Consider the following 17306-nt stretch of genomic DNA (forward strand, 5'->3'; position numbering starts at 1 on the left):
AAGAAATGTCATTACCTCCACAACGTATTGTGTCAACAGTTAGTTGAACTAGTAGAAAAAGTTAACAAGACTTTTAATGTATTAGAGTTTTTGCAACAAAATTGGGATAAGACAAAACTCTTTTCTATAAAATCCAGTGGAATAGAAGGACATTGAACAGCTCATTTGAGTCATTACATTCTTTAAAAATTAAGTAATTTACGACATCCTGTTCCAGCAATGCATCATATAGGGTGTATTCAGACTGAGAAAACCGTTTGGTCTGGGCTCAGTCCGCTTAATTTGGTCCGGATCAAGTCCTGAACCTTGCGTTTGGTTTGTATTTAGACTGCCGTCAAGGGGACTTTCCTGTTACGGACTAAAGCTTGTAAACAAAACCATGTGACTAAAGATCTCTTTAGTCTAGAGGCTGAAATTATGGAAGACCTGCGCTTTTAGTCCATTCAAACTTTATATTTTGCTCACAAGTTTTGAACGTCTGTATCAACGTCAGGCTCAACACTTTTTACTTGCTTTTTTGGTCTGGCAGAGAAATGCTGCAGGGCGGTTACTGGCAAGAAGACGGCTAAAAACGTACTGATAGGTGTTTATGACGTATAGATTGTCGGGAAAACAGTGAGAATCAATGTGTATCACGTTAAAAATTGTCTTTGATGAGTCTGAATTCATCCGTTCACATTCCATTGAGTTGAAGTCTCATCGTTGTGGTGTTATGGCATTATTTTAAGAGAATTCGTGAGGAACTGCAAGGTAGCATTTAGGATTACGTCACAGCATCGCCTGTTAGGCTCATGCCACATGACAAGACACAAAGCATGTAAGAAGTGTTTTTAGCTGTGTTAAAATAAACGCACTAACAAATAAAGATTTGGACCCTTTTTATTGTTTGATAAAGCAACAATTGTTGATTTAGATTTGTCTGCGGCTCATCGGTTGCTTCATTCCTCAATTTACATCGGCTACAGCCCTTTTGGTTCAGTTGCTCCGCTCCGGGAACGGATTGTATTCAGACTAAGGAATCTCAGAGCGAACCGAAGCTCAGTCCGACTGGAAACAAACCGAGACCACCTAAGAAGATGTGTCTGAGAGCGGTTCCTGGTCCCAGACCAGGGTTCGCTTGGGTGTACTCAGACTGAAAATTTGTTCCGGATTTTAATGGTCAACGACCTCTGGTTCACTTTAAGCAAACCAAATGTGTCCAGTCTGAACCCAGCCATAGCGTTTCAAAAATCACCAAAAAATCTTCGTCCCTTTATTTTCCAGAAGAACACAATTTATTCTCACTGTTTTATGATTCATATCTGAGATCAACAATAAAACCCTCCTCCACTGTGCAAGTTAATCTATCAGAAAATCAGTCTAAGGTAAAAGGAAAACCTGCAGCTGTGGAAACCCAAACCTTCCCGTAAAAGTTTTAAAATAGATCACTGAGGTTGAAAAAAAGAATTAAATGAATGATAGCAGCATAAAAATGTATATCCCCTAATGTATACCCCCCCCCCCAAAAAAAAAGATATACCAACACACAAAAAGAGATCTAGAAGGTGAATGCCTCTGCAGCACATTTTGAAAAAATCAAAACCATAATCAGATCTACATTATGAGAGTCTGCCAGTCAATCAAGATAATAAAAAATCTATATACTTAACAACAATTGTTTGTCTGGTCAATCTAAATTTACTGACCTGATCCCTCAACCTCTCCTGGTGACCCATGATCGCTGATGCATGATGGGGGTATTTGTGCTTCAGGTGCTCCAGGAAGGCCTCCCTCTTCTTGTCCATATCTGATGGCTGCATAGCCAGAATCTCCTGGGAGCTGCGGGCCCCTCCTAATGTGTGCCTTCGAGGGACAGCACGGCTTCCTTTGGCGTCCCCCTTTGATGGGGGCGTCCCATTTGGGGAGGCCTGTCTGCGGCTTACGTGCTCAGCATCCTCTGGGGAGGTCACCTTCAAGTTGCTTTTGGTTTGTTCTGGGGAAACAGACAATATAATATTTATAATCAAAATGTGAAATTAAATGGACAAAAAAGGTAATAGAAAAATGCTTTAAGAAGTTTTTAAACTAATCCTGGATCATCTTATGAAGATCTTCTTTATATTAAGTTACCTGACAAACCTCAAAAACAATACACATCCTGCTAAGTAGTACTTTTATTCACAACTGTATGCTAACTTTGTGCAAAAAATAAGATTACTACAGATATACCCAACAAACAAACTTTTTGGATTCATCATTTAAAGTTTGAAAACACAAATTTCACACAGCTAAGCAATTTTTAAACTTTATATCCAAATGTCTGCTGCAATAACAGCATTAACTTTAGCATGCTATGTCAGCTCCAGCTACAACAAAAATCTATGCAAGTATAAATCCTGAAAAGAAATCTGTCAGTAAAAATGATCTCTGCTTGGAATACAAGTTACAAAGCAATACTTTCTGGAAATTCAAAGGTTTTGTTGTAATTTTTTAAAAAAAAGTTACACAAGTTAAAATAATAGATTCAAGAAATGGAGGAGGAATGTGATTTTCTCTATTGTCACTGGGAATCGAGCCTTGACATATATTTCTATTCAGTGCAGGACTGTTGTGTGTTGAAAGATGGAGGCAAAATGGGGGTTTATGTTGATGCACAGCTGACGTGCTGGTAGCTAGCAACATAAATGGAGGTGCTGAATGCTGTGCGTGTACAAGTGTGAGTAACACACACTACACATGTTCTATCTTGAGTCATGCATTCATTAACGTGATTTCTGAGCACCCTCTTTTTCAATTATCAAAGTGGAACAATGATTTATTGAGACCCTACTTTTTGAGCAAATGTGAAACACCTGCTACGTTAAAAAAAAGGTCATTGCAATAATGATATGATAATAATCTTCACATTTGAAGTTTAGATTGCTCCACTAACACATTTCTGTTCAAAAGATGGAGAAAGAAATGACAACAACAGATTAAGCAAAGTTAATATCTACATCTGGTCCAAAAGTCGGTGTCTGAATCTGGGGAAAGAGAACAACCAGCTTGAGACTTTGATGCAAGACTAAGACTCCATGAACCTGAAAAAAACACAACTGCAAGAACATATTTCAACAGTTGTCAAAGTTCATGTGTTGACAGTTAGAAAAGGATTGCATTAAAGACATGCCAGGAAAAAGTCTTCTCCGTCCAAAAATGACAATAGAGGCAAACTACTGTTTGGAAGAGAACCAAAGACCAGATGCTTAAAAGAGAACCACATCAAAAAGACACCTTTTCTTTTTTAAATCTTTAAGACTCAAAAGAGAATGTCACCTACTTTTTTCTTTACATTTTTCAAGACCGACTTTTCTAACTAGCATTTTCTAATGTGAAATGCTAGTATCAGTGGAAAAAAGGTGACTAGTTGTAAAGCATGGTGGAGAGAAAATTATGGTCTGGGGTTACTTTTTTGCCTCTGGAACGGAGCAGTTCCATTTGATGTCGAGTGTGAATTTGACATAATTTCATAACAATTTAAATAAAAAGACAAAAATATCTGAAAATGTAAAGAAATTAAAATTTCCCCTCCACAAAGGATGTCACAGAAGATATAATACAAAACGTAGATGTGTTTAAAGAATATTACAAGATAGATTAATAAGGCTGTTGTAATAACATTCCACCATGATGTTTGAGGCTATTGCTCGATTCAAAATCTGGACCAATTTTTACAAGTTTGCATCTCATCCCGTGACTGTTTTGACATTAACAAATAATGCAAGCTGTTCTTTCAGTGGGTCATAAATGAGGGGTTTAATGGGGCCAACCAAACATTTGAGACTCTAAACTAAGAATAGAAAAGGAAAAACAACTTGTTTTTTCATTCAGAGCTTAAATACAAACATACTGCGGGTTCTATTTTACCCGTTAATGCAAGCGTGTCCACAGTACAATAGTTATAATGTAACATGTAATTAGTTAGGAGACTGAATGAGAGAAAACGTTACTCCGTTTTTCTTTCACGTGAGAATAACCAAAGCAACAGGAGATGTATAGGCATGCATATTTGCACATCTATTATCTGCATTATAATCAGCAAGGTGTGTCAAAAGCTGGAGGGGAGGCACTAAAGAAAGCTCATCTTCTATTTCTTTCATAGGGTTTTGAGAGCTATAACGTGTGCCTTTTAGAGGGAAATGGCAGGAAATGAAGGACCTCTTGCAGAGTGTTGTGGACTGTCTAACATGGAGAAATATGGTCCCATTTCGCCCCCATAAGACATTCTGAGACTAACACATAAAGGTTCAAAACAACTTATCTAAAATAGCTTTTTTGGTAAGCTTGAAAAACGAAATGGTGTAGTATTATGAACTTAAACCCCCACCCTCCTCAAATTGAGAGCCGCAGCATGTCTCATGTACTTCCAACCCTATTTTTAACTCCCAAACAGTTTCTCCGCAGCCAAACGCACTCAGACAGAGAACACCAAAATGTGCATCATTCATCTGGCATGTCATAAATCTCATTACCTTCCATGAGAACACAATCTTTGTCTTCATCTGCTATTTCTTCTTCCATAACTATCTGTGTGACTCCAACAGCACTCGTGAATACGCCAGACTTGGAGAACGAGCAAACTGCCTGCTTTGCGATTCCAGACGTAACTCACGTGGAAAATGGGGCCTGAGATAGGCCCTGCCCCACTGCCCCAGGATAGACTGGTGGGGATTTAGAGAGTCAACTGCATTCCAGGACACAGAGCAACTAGACCCTTACCCTTGGGCCACAAGCTCTGTTGCCCCTTTGGAGGGATCATTGACTGAATGTAAATGTGGGACGGAATATCCACTGCTGTTAAAGATGACAAGGTCCAGAAAAACTCTTAAATTTCAAATTCTAACAGGTGTCAGGGTGTCTGACACACATATTGTTATATACTCAGTCTGGTCTTAATCAAAGCTGTGTCTGCAGGCTGTCTCTTGTTTATATCTGTGTCTCTTGAGAGGCCCACCACATGCTAGCATCCAAATGTGTCATAACCTACTTCTGAGCAATGTCCAAACTGCTCTCACGAGTGTGCAGCCTCCTAATGTAGGATTGAGTTATCTGATTTGACAGATCAGGAAGAAAGCCAGTCCAGCGGGCTTTGTGCACTTAAAAAAAACAGTCCCAAAAAGTTCCTGCATGTGAGTTTACCCTTTTTTTTTTTTTAAGGGGCTGCAGTTAGTTTCATTGCAGCTGCTGATGCAAGTGACCCAAAGTGAACATAGTGAAAGCGACGCACTTTAAAAAGGAAAACGTGAGGGGATCAATGGGCGAGTTGGTGGGCCATGTAATTGAAACTGGTGGGGCGAGCGCGCAGACAAACACAACAGAGCAGCTGACGTGTGATGTCTAACACACAGAGACAAGCCTGCTTCTCTCACCCACTCACATACTGTGGCACTGTGCCTTAAAGGGTAGAAGAGCAGGCCAACTGGGACCACATGATGCAGTCAAAGTGTTAGGCTGTATGATAAAATGTTGCTGGATGCTCTTTCTCTTAAAGATCCACTCCAGTGAGAATGTTAACATGTTCTTGTAGCATTTTTCTCATGAAGGAGGACATAAAAAATTTTTATTAAGCTCAATATTGCATTTCGGAGTATTTCTTCAATCAAATTATTGTAAAGGGGCAAACGGAAAAATTGCATTAGGAAAAAAAGCTTTATTGTTAAATAAAAAATATGGAGAGCAGGCTGCAAGCTCCCTGCTTCACCCCATTCTGATGCATCCACTTGTAAACGACTCCATCCATGTACATCTTCATTTTTTGTCCCACTGATAATGTAAGCAAGGGGGTTTTAGGAGATGTGAGAGAGCGTGTAAAAATATGAGTGATGGGAAGGGGGGTTTGCTACATACCAACAATCCACACCTCAAAGGCAAATTTCTAATGAACTTCTGCTGCTCTGCAGAAACTATGTCCTAAAAAGTTTTTTTTTTTTTTTTACCAGTGTGTCGCAGCCCACTTAGTGTTCTGTGAAAGATGGTCAGGTGTGCCGTGGAATGTTTTTTTGACACGTGTTAAAACAAAGGGATGCGAGTTTGCTGCGTGAATCCCGTTTGATGTGACTGGGCAAATGATGTGAAAAAATGAAATACAAATATAATGAAGTTCAGAGACGTGAGTTTGTCCGGCATCAGCACCACTGCAGTTAAACTCCCATGATGCATTAGGTTCATTGATGTGATGGCATATTACAGTGGGGGAAAACCACTACCTTGGCAAATTTGAACAAATTCAGTTGAAAATTATTATTGAAAACTATCACAACTTTTAGGAAATACAGCTGCAACTTTTAATTTTTTGTGCCTCGATTAATACAAAAAATGCACACAATATTGTGGAGAGACTGTTCATCAATGCATACTATGGAGTTTGTCTTTTTTTTTTTTTTATTAAAGTGCACCTTGGCTCAAAAAAGGTTGAAAAACACTGCCCTAAAAAACAATTTAGGTTATTGGATTTTGGATTAAAACAACATAATCATAATTAAATTACCACCAGGAACGCTTTTACAATAAATTAAAATATAATCAGAGTGAGACTTTAAGGAGAACAGATGCCCGACTTGGACCCTTATAATTAATCTCAATGCAAAAGTTCCTTTTGAGAATCTTTAAAATTAAGCAAGATAATTAAATAAATATACGTTTTATATGATTAAAAATCACCCTTATATTACGTCCATGTTCTTTTTCATTTTAACCCTAAATAACCCTTAATATCAAATTTGATAAATGAATTTTTGAGACCCCTGTGTCATTTGCATGATCAAAGCTTTCCTTAAAAACTTCCATGTTTTTGCCCTGTAGTTCATCATCAATCCACTAGGGGCAGTAGTGTTTTTCCTGGTCATTTCAAAGAGGCTGCTTTCATGCAATCTCTAAAACACTTCTGGAAAGAAACATTTTGCTAATTTTCAAAACTTTATGGCAGGAATAATTAATCTGTTATCAACATTTCTTTTAATTAACTTCTAGCGTTTTTAACTGAATGGACATTTGTTCATAATTAATGATAGACTTGTACCTTTTTAAAATTGTGTATCAAATTTGAGTCAGTGGGTAAATATCGTGATTTTTCCTAATCCATGATGTCAATATTTTTTGATTCGTAAACTTACATTGTTGTGAGAAAAGTATTAAATTCACATATCATGATTGATACTGTTTATATCTGTATCAATGTTGTTCCTGCAGAACTACGCATGATATTACCTTACCAGCTTTAAATGTCAATTAAAAACATACTTTTTTGAAGGGCTTTTGATGCTCAGTAGTCAATGGCATTTTATTTTATCTATTTTTTGCATTCTTATTTATCTTTTATGTATTTTATTACTTTGTAATTTTATGCTGTTTTTGACTTTGTGCTCAATAGCCTAATTTTAAATTTTCCTTTGCCTTCCTTTAGTTGTTATGCACTTTGGCACACCTAAAGGAGTTGTAAAGTGCTATATAAATAAAGCTTCATTCATTCATTCATTCATTCAACTTGTAAAAAAGGATATTACAGCTTTTTTTGTGGATTCTATAAGAGAGTTTCAAAAAATCTTATTTAAAAACAGGGAATTATGAGTTGACTCTTTGATGTAGTGGGGCTTAGAGGGTTAAAACAATGCAGCCTCAAATAAAGAAAATGTAACTTGTGTCACCAAATCAGACATAAAACATATAATAAAATTAAATCATGGTGAGAACTGGATCACATTGTTCCTGTAATTTATATTTAACATGACAAAAATAAAAATTTACGCTTTAGCTGAGAAAGAGTAAAAAAAAAGAAAGAAAGAAAACTGTGGTATCTAACACTGAGTCACTGCATTACAGATGTATCTGAATGTCAGTGCTTATGTGTCAAAATTCCCCAGTCTTCAAAATTGCACATCATCCTTAACAAACACAGAGGGCCGCCTTTGCCAAACCCAACCCATAATCAGAGCAGCTCCTCCAAACCAGAAACTGCATTATGTGGTCCAAAACAACCTGCCTTGCTGCACGTTTTACCGTCAGCGTTCAGACCAACAAATAACCCCCCCCCACCACCACCACCACCGCCACTTTCAGAGGAATGTTATTCTCTCCTTGCAGCAGTTGAGTAAATGATGACCTTCTCAGTTGAAAGACAACATGCACTCGCTTATGAACACCGGGGTCTGACGAGGAGCAGGGCGTCCCAGTGTTTGCAGTTACTACGCCGCTGCCTCATTTCTTGAGGAATGCATTCCACTGCCCCCTGCTATTACTGTCCCATAACTACGTAGTTTCATACAAAGCCCATTTGTGTGCAATAAAACAAAAGCACTCACATTACATGACTTTACAACAAACAGGGTTGTACAAAGTGGAGCCTTAGACTATAAGACATCATATATATCATGTAAAAGCTATCAGATAGAATATCATCCGATGCATTCACGTGCAACTGATTTGCATATGCAAAAGATGTTTTATGTTTAAATGAAATATCCTTAACTCAAAACTATTCAGCTTTGCTTTTAAAAAAGTTGAAAATTCAGGAAAAATTATAAAAATGTGCAAGAATAGGTGGCAAATTAAGATCTTTTTTGAACCTAATAAAGTCATACTATTTATTTGGTTAAATCAAAACATCCTAAATGGGAAAAGAAAACCCTGAATAATTTTTTTTATACAACTGGAAAAATTCAGGCATGAAGGGGTTAATTAAATAGCAGTGAACTGTAGACGTGCATGTATTTGCCCACTCTTCTGCATCATGTGCTTATTCAAAAGAGTAGCTTGTTATTCACAGCAGACCAAGACAATCAGATTCTTTTGCCCTTTTCTTATCACTTTATTTTCCTCCGCCCACGCTGCACACTGGAGCTGCCCTGCCGCGGCTTAGAGCGAATGGGAAAGTTGGCGGGTTGTCCAGTGAAACTTACAGCTGATCCAACAGATACGTTTCAGTCTAAGGTGACACAACGCAATGCAGCATGACCACATTTTCTAACACATACAAGTATGTATGCGAGCAAACAGATTGATTCACAAAAACCCTCTGAGGTATCGTCTCAGTTCCAATCTGGCTTTGAGGTATGAGGAATAAAAACCCAACCTTTCACATATTCCTAAAATGAAACGCCCAGCTGATTCCCGACACAAAGACAGGAGCAGAAAATCAACTGAACTTCTGCTTGAGTCTGGGGCTCAACAGCAAAACACTGAGGCCTTTGTGTTAAAAATGGTTCTTTCTGACTGCAGATGATTGCCGCTCTCAGTTTGTTTTAGGGTCAAAATGTCATCACAAAGGTCAAATTAATAAACTTCTACATAAATTAGAGTTAGAGTTTATACGATGAGTGGACTCCACAGAGACTTTGTTGTTAAAACCACTAAGAGTTTAAGTCTTTATGAGTTAGACAACAGTTTGGAACAAAAAAGACATTAAAAGCATATAAATAAAAAAGAACAGCAGTTAATCTCTTTGTTTAAAGAGTTTTTAGAGCATCACATTGGAACATTTTTGACAGGCCTTAATTTGATCTTTAAGAAAGGTAAGATATAAGAAAAATAGTGAAGGACACTGACAAAACCCACAGACAAAAGCTGCCACTATAAAAATGTGGAACCTGCTGTCCTTTATTTATTGTAGTTTTAGTAAAGCGGGTAACATTTTTGCATTCATGCGACGGAAAATAACTTTTATGTCATCATTTATGAGATCCCCTTAAATTTACTTCATTTGAATTTAGTTACCAAAAAAATTAGGCTTTCAATTGATTTTTTTCTGTCATATTCTGCCTTCGTGCTGCTTATAGTGACTCTAATGCTTAAGAGACCATCACAGGATCTGTGTCTGCTCAAACCTGCAGGAACCCAGAGCTCCATGGGATTTTCATAGAGTGCAGTTTACCTTTTAATCAAGCTGTGCAAGGTATTTGCACAGTACTTAAGTGAGCGTGTGTGATTGGATACACTGAGTTTTCCAGACTTCCCGCTCTGACAAAGCTATATAAACAAAACAGACAACAGATGAGTTACATGCATGTGGTCCAGTTTGTGTTTGTAGGGATCAGTTCAGGGAATAATGAGGAGCAAGGGTGGAGAGGAAGGATGGGAGTTAAAATATTAGAAGAGCAGAGCAGTTTTAAATAGATAATTACTGTAAAAGTCCTAAATGCAACTGATTTCCCCGCCCATCCACACTACCAGTATAAGTCATTCTGTGATATTTAGATATCCTCAAATTAACTAAAGTGGAAAATCAATCTTATTATAAAAGCCCGCTGTGCAGACTTTTATTCTTTCTGTTTTGTGCTGCTTGGATTTTTCCTCCCATGTCTAATAAACATGACCAAAACTAATCAAAAGCTTCTAAATGCCCTGCATTTTCCTGACACCAGGGGGTGCTCTAGAGCAAAATCCACTCATCTTATGCCAATTGAGAGGAAATGTGTTTGTGTGAGCTTGAAACAGAGAAAATAAGCAGCTTGTGTGTTTCTATTACTCCTCTGTCGTGCACTGTTAGACAGACTCTACGCTATTTTCTCAGTAACATATTAACTGGGCCACTAAGGGGCAGTGCGTGTGTGTGTGTGTGTGTGCATGTGTGTGTGTGTGTGGTTCAGAGTAAATCTTTGGCAGTAAACTCCAGCAGTGTATGCACTTTATTAACTCATGACCAGAGCAGGTGCAAGTCAACCCAGCCACCACCGGGGCAGATGTTTGATGGTTTCCCTTGACAACAGTCGCTGGGCCAACCGGGAAACTAGTGGTGTCCTGATGGGGAGGGACGGGGAGATGCTTAGAATAGCTGCAGGTGGGAGGAGGACATCCACCCGGGAGTCAGGGAGGAAGGTTTATTTACCTCTCCCCCCATCTGGGGGAACTTTATTTGAAAAGAGGCTCACTCAGAACAAAATTATACTTTTGGTGTTTGGACATGTTCTTGTAGCTTTTTGTGATGATGGAGAACAAATTTTAGAAAATTTAGCTTGAAATAGCATTTCTGAGTATTTCTGTATTCAAATCTTCGTGAATAAGGAGCAGAAGAAAAAAATACCTTTTTCCTCCTCCTAGCTGGCACCTGGCTCAAAACTTTACGGCTAGATAGCTTCAACATTGCTCGCCATTTTTGTTGCACTGCTAATGCGAGTTTGGTGTTGTGAGGAGCTGTAAGCTAGCAGAAGAGAGTGAAAAACAAAGGGATTATGGGAAATGAAGGCATGCTTACTTTGCGTTAACAGTACCGTCGACGACTCAGAGGCGAATTTCTAACGAACTATTGCAGCTCTGCAGAAATTATGATAAATTAGAACAAAAAATGATCTTTAGAACAAATTAGGCCTAAATTGTTTAAGCTAAGTTAAATAAATAAAAAAGATCACCAGAAATTGTTGGAAAATTTAGTTTTTATAAAATGTGTGCTTTAGGGAAGCAAACTGTTTGTCAAACGTAGACTTTTATTATAAAAGAGATCTGATCTTTTAGGACTAATCTGTGCTGCTTCAAAAGAGCTCCTGCTGAGGGATCTCCTGATAACTATGTGATAGAAATCACATCTGCCTGTGGAAATCACAGCAATAAAGTAGTTTTAGAAATAAACAACTCAAAGCTTCTGCTAACTTACGACAAAAAGGTTTGAGAAAAGATGCAATAACATTTAGATGTAGCACATTTTCCCATGGATTCACTAATGCAACACCCCCAAGCAAATCAAAGTAATTGGTGTTGCATGCTGCAGTGAGTTAACTATGCGTTTAACTGCACATGGCTTCCATTTAAATATGTCTTCAGTGGGCTAGCGCCCTCAAGTTTATTAAAAAAGGGATTGCTTCTCGATTGAGTCGCCTCATAAACGATAAGCAGCTTAAGTCCCAGTCAATCGAGAGTTCCTCACTGCCTCCACCGCACCTCTTATCTCCCTTTTACCCGGCATGCTACTGCAGACTAATCAGCGGCAGGTTTGTAACTACCTGACACTGCAAGAGTGGAAAACAGAATTCTAGACTTTGTGGGAATAATAATAATTAAAAAAAAAAGCTTTTCTGCATCAGGTATTGTTTTAACATATATGCCAAATCAGCTCAACAGCACTTTGGATTCAAGCAACCAAAGAATAGAGCTCTGTGTGTGCTGCAGAGCAGATGAAGTAGAGTGGCAGCCAGGGGTCCTCCTTTGGAGAGGCAAATGCTGCTGAGCAGATAAGTGATGCAGGTGGCAGTGGGATATGAACTGGGCCCCGTGGAGGGGAAGCCACTCTGAGATTCTGAGAACACTGCCGTCTTTGTCGCAGTCTATCTGAGAAAAACCTGCTGTCCATGTGTTGCATGTGACTGTGTGCTCCTGTTTCAATGTGCGGGTGCCAATCGGTGAAGGGTGTGGACTGGATACAAGTTCTCTGGCGCTGTGGAACAGATGATGTTTGGACGTAAAAAGCTGGCGAAAATACCTTTTTGTGCATTTGTATGCAGAAAATGCAACATTTAAGTTTGTGTGTTTGACTTGCTGACAAACAATAGCTATCATCCTGATATAATGCAAAAACAGCTCCACATCCTGATATAGCAAATTTCTTGGTGTGATCATAGGAATGCAGGTTGTCTACTTTGAGTGGAAGTGAGAAGCGGACTAACAGAAGCTGTACTGTTGTGAGGCTGCAGCAAATGAAATGCTGCAGCTTTCCCATGAAAGAGGAGGAGCAAAAGTCTGTTCCTGCAAGGTTTAATAGCTTTAGCACAAAGCAGCCATAAAGCACAAGGAAGTATCAGGTCATGGGAAGCAGCTAAAATGTGGCTGATTTTATTTTACAGAATAGTTACTGTACTTTAAAAAAGATTATTTTGTATTTACTAACATTAAATCCGTTTTTCACCTTGATGCTAAATATCTAAGAGCTCAAATGAGGAGGGTGATGTCAATTTGCATTGGAATGTCAGAAAAATCCAGATTTTTAGCACTGTATTGTAAGATGCATTCATCTTAAACAAATTATCTATGCAGTCCAGCTGCATTGAGGGTAACGTCAATCCAAATCAAAGAAAGGAAGCTTTTTTCTGGTTGTTTGTAAGTGAAGAGATGGATACAAAAATGCAGGAATGATTGAGAATTGGTTTAAATTTCAAGAAAAACCACTGTGCTGCAACTGTTGGCTGAGAAAGTCATGATCCTTAAGCAACACAGCAAGAAACAAAAGTTCCAAGTAAAGTTATTTCCCTGTTGTGTATTTTTATTGTTTGTATGTTTTGTAATATCAGGCGTTTAAACATCCTTCAACCTGTAATTCCAACGTCTAATTTAGCATTTGTACACAAAGATTAATTACAATCAGCTCCTTTTTTGCATTAACTTCAAATTACAGAAAAGCATGTCTAAAAATGTGTATGATTTTTCTCTGCTACGCATTTTTTTGTTCTCTTTTTCAGGTCAGAAAAATACAAAACAACTTTTACACCAACGTCCAAAATGGTTTTCAATTCTGCAATAGATAAGACATGATTTGGAGTGTTTTTTTAACAAATGCAAACTTTTCTTTTGCAAAATACATCGTTTGATTGATAAAAAAACAAATCTTTTTTGTTGCTTTTTGTACGATGCTTTCCTAAGAGGAGAGGCAAACCGTCCGTATGGAAGTCTGGGACCTGAAGAATGAAGAGGGGAGAAGTTGCTGATTGCTTTTTGCTTTTTGTGCAATGTGCATCTCATTTTTCCATCAACGTTTGCAAATTCTGACATGAATGCAAACCTTCATGTCAAATTGACTTGTTTTAAACTCTGGATTTGTTAGATGCTTTTTAAATGTGGGTTAAAAAAAAACAAACCTTTATAATGTTTACATCTTTAGCATTTGAGATTGAAAAAGCCAAATTGTTGGATCAGCATCCTCATCTGCCAGCTAATTTTTTCACTGTCTTCAAAATTTCATATTCTTATAACAGTAAGCTTTAAGCGCACTAAATGCAACAAAAATGTTATCTAATGTTGCACAAAGGCAGCATGTGCTGCTGAATATGTTAATCATTTGTAAAATGTTGCCAATTTTAGTTTTATAGCTGCAGCTGATCTTTGGTGTATGAAAAAAACAAATAAAAACTGCATGTCTGAAAACAGTCAAGGCAGCTGCAAAGACATAAAGGCTATGTGATATGAAAAGAGGAAAATGCTTTAAGTCTGGCCAGACACTCCTGGTGCCCAAGACTTACGATTGGCTGCAGATGACATCACACTAAAAACCAGCACCTCCCATCAGTTCTGAAGCATCCCAGTGATGTAATGCAGGACGAGCCATAATAAACACAAAGTAAAACTCCTCTTTTATTGCCCTCCCCAATTCCCTTTTCCTCCTTTCTTCTCCATTTAACTTCAGTCCTTCAAGTGGATTCAGATCAAATCTCTCCACACCTGGTGGTTTGTGAGATTTTCACTTATACCCAGAGCTATTCAGCTGCTAACAAAAAGACAGAGACGTGTCTTAATCCTGTCTGTGTCCTCCAGTTGTAATTAAAGAAATCCTGCAACTCATTCACACATGCTGTGAATAGAGACACCAAAACCCAGGTGAGTATCGCTCAAATTCTAATCATATTTGCTTTGGAGAGAGATTACCTCTTTAATACTATCAATAAAAATAAAAAAAACTAAGTCACCAGTAGGAATAAACACTGAAAGTTTGTGCAGACGTCTAATTTACGAGATATTCAGCCAATTTCCTTTTTTTTTTTTGGCAGCATCTGTTTTTTCCTCACAATTTGTGGGAATTTGTGTTTGTTTCGTGTGTTCTCTGCAAACATCAAAAGCTCAAGCGGATTAGTGAGGAGGACTCTGATCAAAGCGAAACTCAGCTTAGTGGGACCCGCTGTGTATCACATGACCCCCGACAGAAGTGATACAGTACATGTCTGAGAGCCGCGGTCCACCGACCCACAGCACAGCAACGGTGAAACGCTTGTCAAAGGGGACGTCTTCAGGTGTTTTTCTGTTTCTCTCTCCTCAAGAAGACAGGTTCTGGTCAGGGTGAAAATGAAATGAAAAGAAAAGCTGGAAAGCAGGGCAGCAACACTCAGAATAAGTGCCATCATCAAGACTCAAGAGCGCAGCTGTCAGCTGCTTCTTTAGAAACTGCAACTGATAATAGTCCAGACTGCGCTGTAATTCCTTCCCTGTTGACATAATTACCTCTTCTGTTTCTGATATTACAAGAACATTATATGCAAAAAAACTGAACAACATTGTCTTAAAGGTTGTTGTGCTGCCCCCAGGTGGATAAAAAGTCACCCAACTGGACTGAAATCAACTAAAAGTCAAAATAGTTTATGTCTTCAAAGATCCACTCCTATGAAAGTCATGTTTTTAGGGTTTTAACATGTTCTTGTTTCTGAGGATAGAAGACATACAGACCAAAAGTTTGGACACACCTTCCCATTCATTTGAATGAGAAGGTGTGTCCAAACTTTTGCTTTGTACTGTTTATCAAGAAATGTAATCTTAAAATTGCATTTCTGAGCATTTCTTATTCAAACTGTTGTAAATCAGGAGCAGAGAAAAAAAACCTAGTCAGAAACTGAGCTTATTTGTGACGCAGAATACACCCTGCGTGGGCCACAACCTCCACACTCTGGGCTCTCAACAACTAGGATGGGAAGGGGGGCGGGGTTGTTCAGCATCAACAGTCCCGCCCGCAACTCAGAGGTGAATTTCAGATGAACAACTGATACACTATAAATACTATATCCAAGAATGATGACAGTTGTTATTATTATTATTAATTTTTGGCTAAAAACATCATAATCATAATGAAAAGACAGCTGCTTCTAAAACAGAACAAAATATGATTGTAGTGGGACTTTATTTATCATAAAAAGATGCAACGTGACTTATGTTTAAAATGTTAGTATAACCTTTTTTTTAAACCTGAGATAACCTTGGATTAAAAATTACAATTAGGATGAAGTCTGGCTTGATTGGGGGTCACTTCTGTAGTCTGCAGTCAGGCCCCTTTGGCTTCTTCTCATAACTTGCTGATTGACTGTTGGCTTGACGGTGGAACAGACCAGCAGAAATTGGGAAGAGTATCCTTCCCTCCACTTCATTATGTGCACAGTGAGATGGTAATTCTGCGATGGCGCTGTGGCTAACCACCATCATCCTCTGCCTAATGGCTTTAGCATGTGCCCAGCAGTCCATAGGCTCCTGCTTGTCTCACGTCTCAAGAGAGCTGAAAATGAAGCCGGGCATTGTTGCAGGGCTGCCGGGAAGGAAACACTTGCATGTGAAGGGAAAACATGACGGGAAGGAAACTTCGAAACAAAGTGCTGAGGAAAGGTGATGAAGGGCACAGGAGTGGGAACTGTGCCAGCTCGTTTGTTGACAGCTTGTTTCCTCGTCTCTCTGCTGCATTAAAGTCAAACGAAAACGCTTTTCTGGGGCCTTCAGTTTTGGCTTAAACTGCAACAGAAATATGTGAAACTGGAAAACTAAATGAGACCGATAGGAAGGTCAATTTCCCCCACAGACCTTTCATAGAGATAATAATAGACTTGAAGGCTTATTGATTAGCTGACTGTTTTATAAAGAATAGCTGTGAATTAGAAGGAGTGACGATTTAGATTTTCATCTAAACAATAAAAAAACAAAAATTACTCTGCTGAAAATTGTGCTTTAGGAGTTTTTAAAACGTTCTTGTGGTGTTTTTCTGATGATGGAGGACATGTATTAAGAAAATTAAGCTTAAAATTTGGGCTTCTGAGTTTATCTAAATTTAAATCATTGTGAATCAGGAGCTGATGAAAAAATGCTGTATGAAAAAGAGACAGGGACCACAAGCTCCCTGTTCCAAGCTCCCTGCAACACGAACGGGGAAGGGGGCGGGGTTGCTCCACACCAAAGATCCCGCTCACAACTCTGGAGAAAATTAGCCAGAATCAAACTTTAAAAAGTCCATTTATCACTGCACCAAAACTATGGACAGTGGTTCCAAATAACATTTTTTGCTTGTTTTCTAGAAAAAAAAATATTTAGAATCTTTCCTTTCTGTCTTTAACTCTTTTTGTGCTTTTTAACAGCTAATCTAAAATGTGTCAACTGTGTCTTTTCAGGAAAATCCTTCACACTGTCTCCATCTTTAGCCACATTGAAATTGTTCTGTGCCTGAACACTGTTTTGGGTATTTATTTTAATCCAAAAAGCTGAATTTTATTGTAAATCCAAGAGATTAAGATGTGTCTTTCTAGGGACACGTCAGAAAAAAAAACCCAAAAAAGTACTGAAAACTTAGTTTGTGATCACCGTGAAAGCTGAGTTGTGGATGTAAATGTGACCAACATTTACTTACAAAAAGG

General features: G+C 38.3%; 1 protein-coding gene across 37 annotated transcripts in view; it reads right to left on the reverse strand.

Moving 5' to 3' along the window:
* Positions 1–17306, reverse strand: part of kiaa1217 (KIAA1217 ortholog) — a 116509-nt gene that overhangs the window by 50345 nt on the left and 48858 nt on the right. For 31 of the 37 annotated variants that reach the window (XM_078938617.1, XM_078938636.1, XM_078938615.1 and 28 more), the window contains exon 2: positions 1686–1972. In XM_078938617.1, the coding sequence (XP_078794743.1) occupies positions 1686–1972 (287 nt within the window). Of the gene's footprint in view, positions 1–1685; positions 1973–4490; positions 4628–17306 lie in introns of those variants that run through there. The other 6 variants (XM_078938616.1, XM_078938613.1, XM_078938639.1 and 3 more) reach the window with 1 other exon arrangement.

Source organism: Oryzias latipes, chromosome 20, assembly GCF_053564925.1.
Source record: "Oryzias latipes strain Hd-rR chromosome 20, Olatipes_Hd-rR_3.1".
NCBI classification, from domain to species: domain Eukaryota; kingdom Metazoa; phylum Chordata; class Actinopteri; order Beloniformes; family Adrianichthyidae; genus Oryzias; species Oryzias latipes.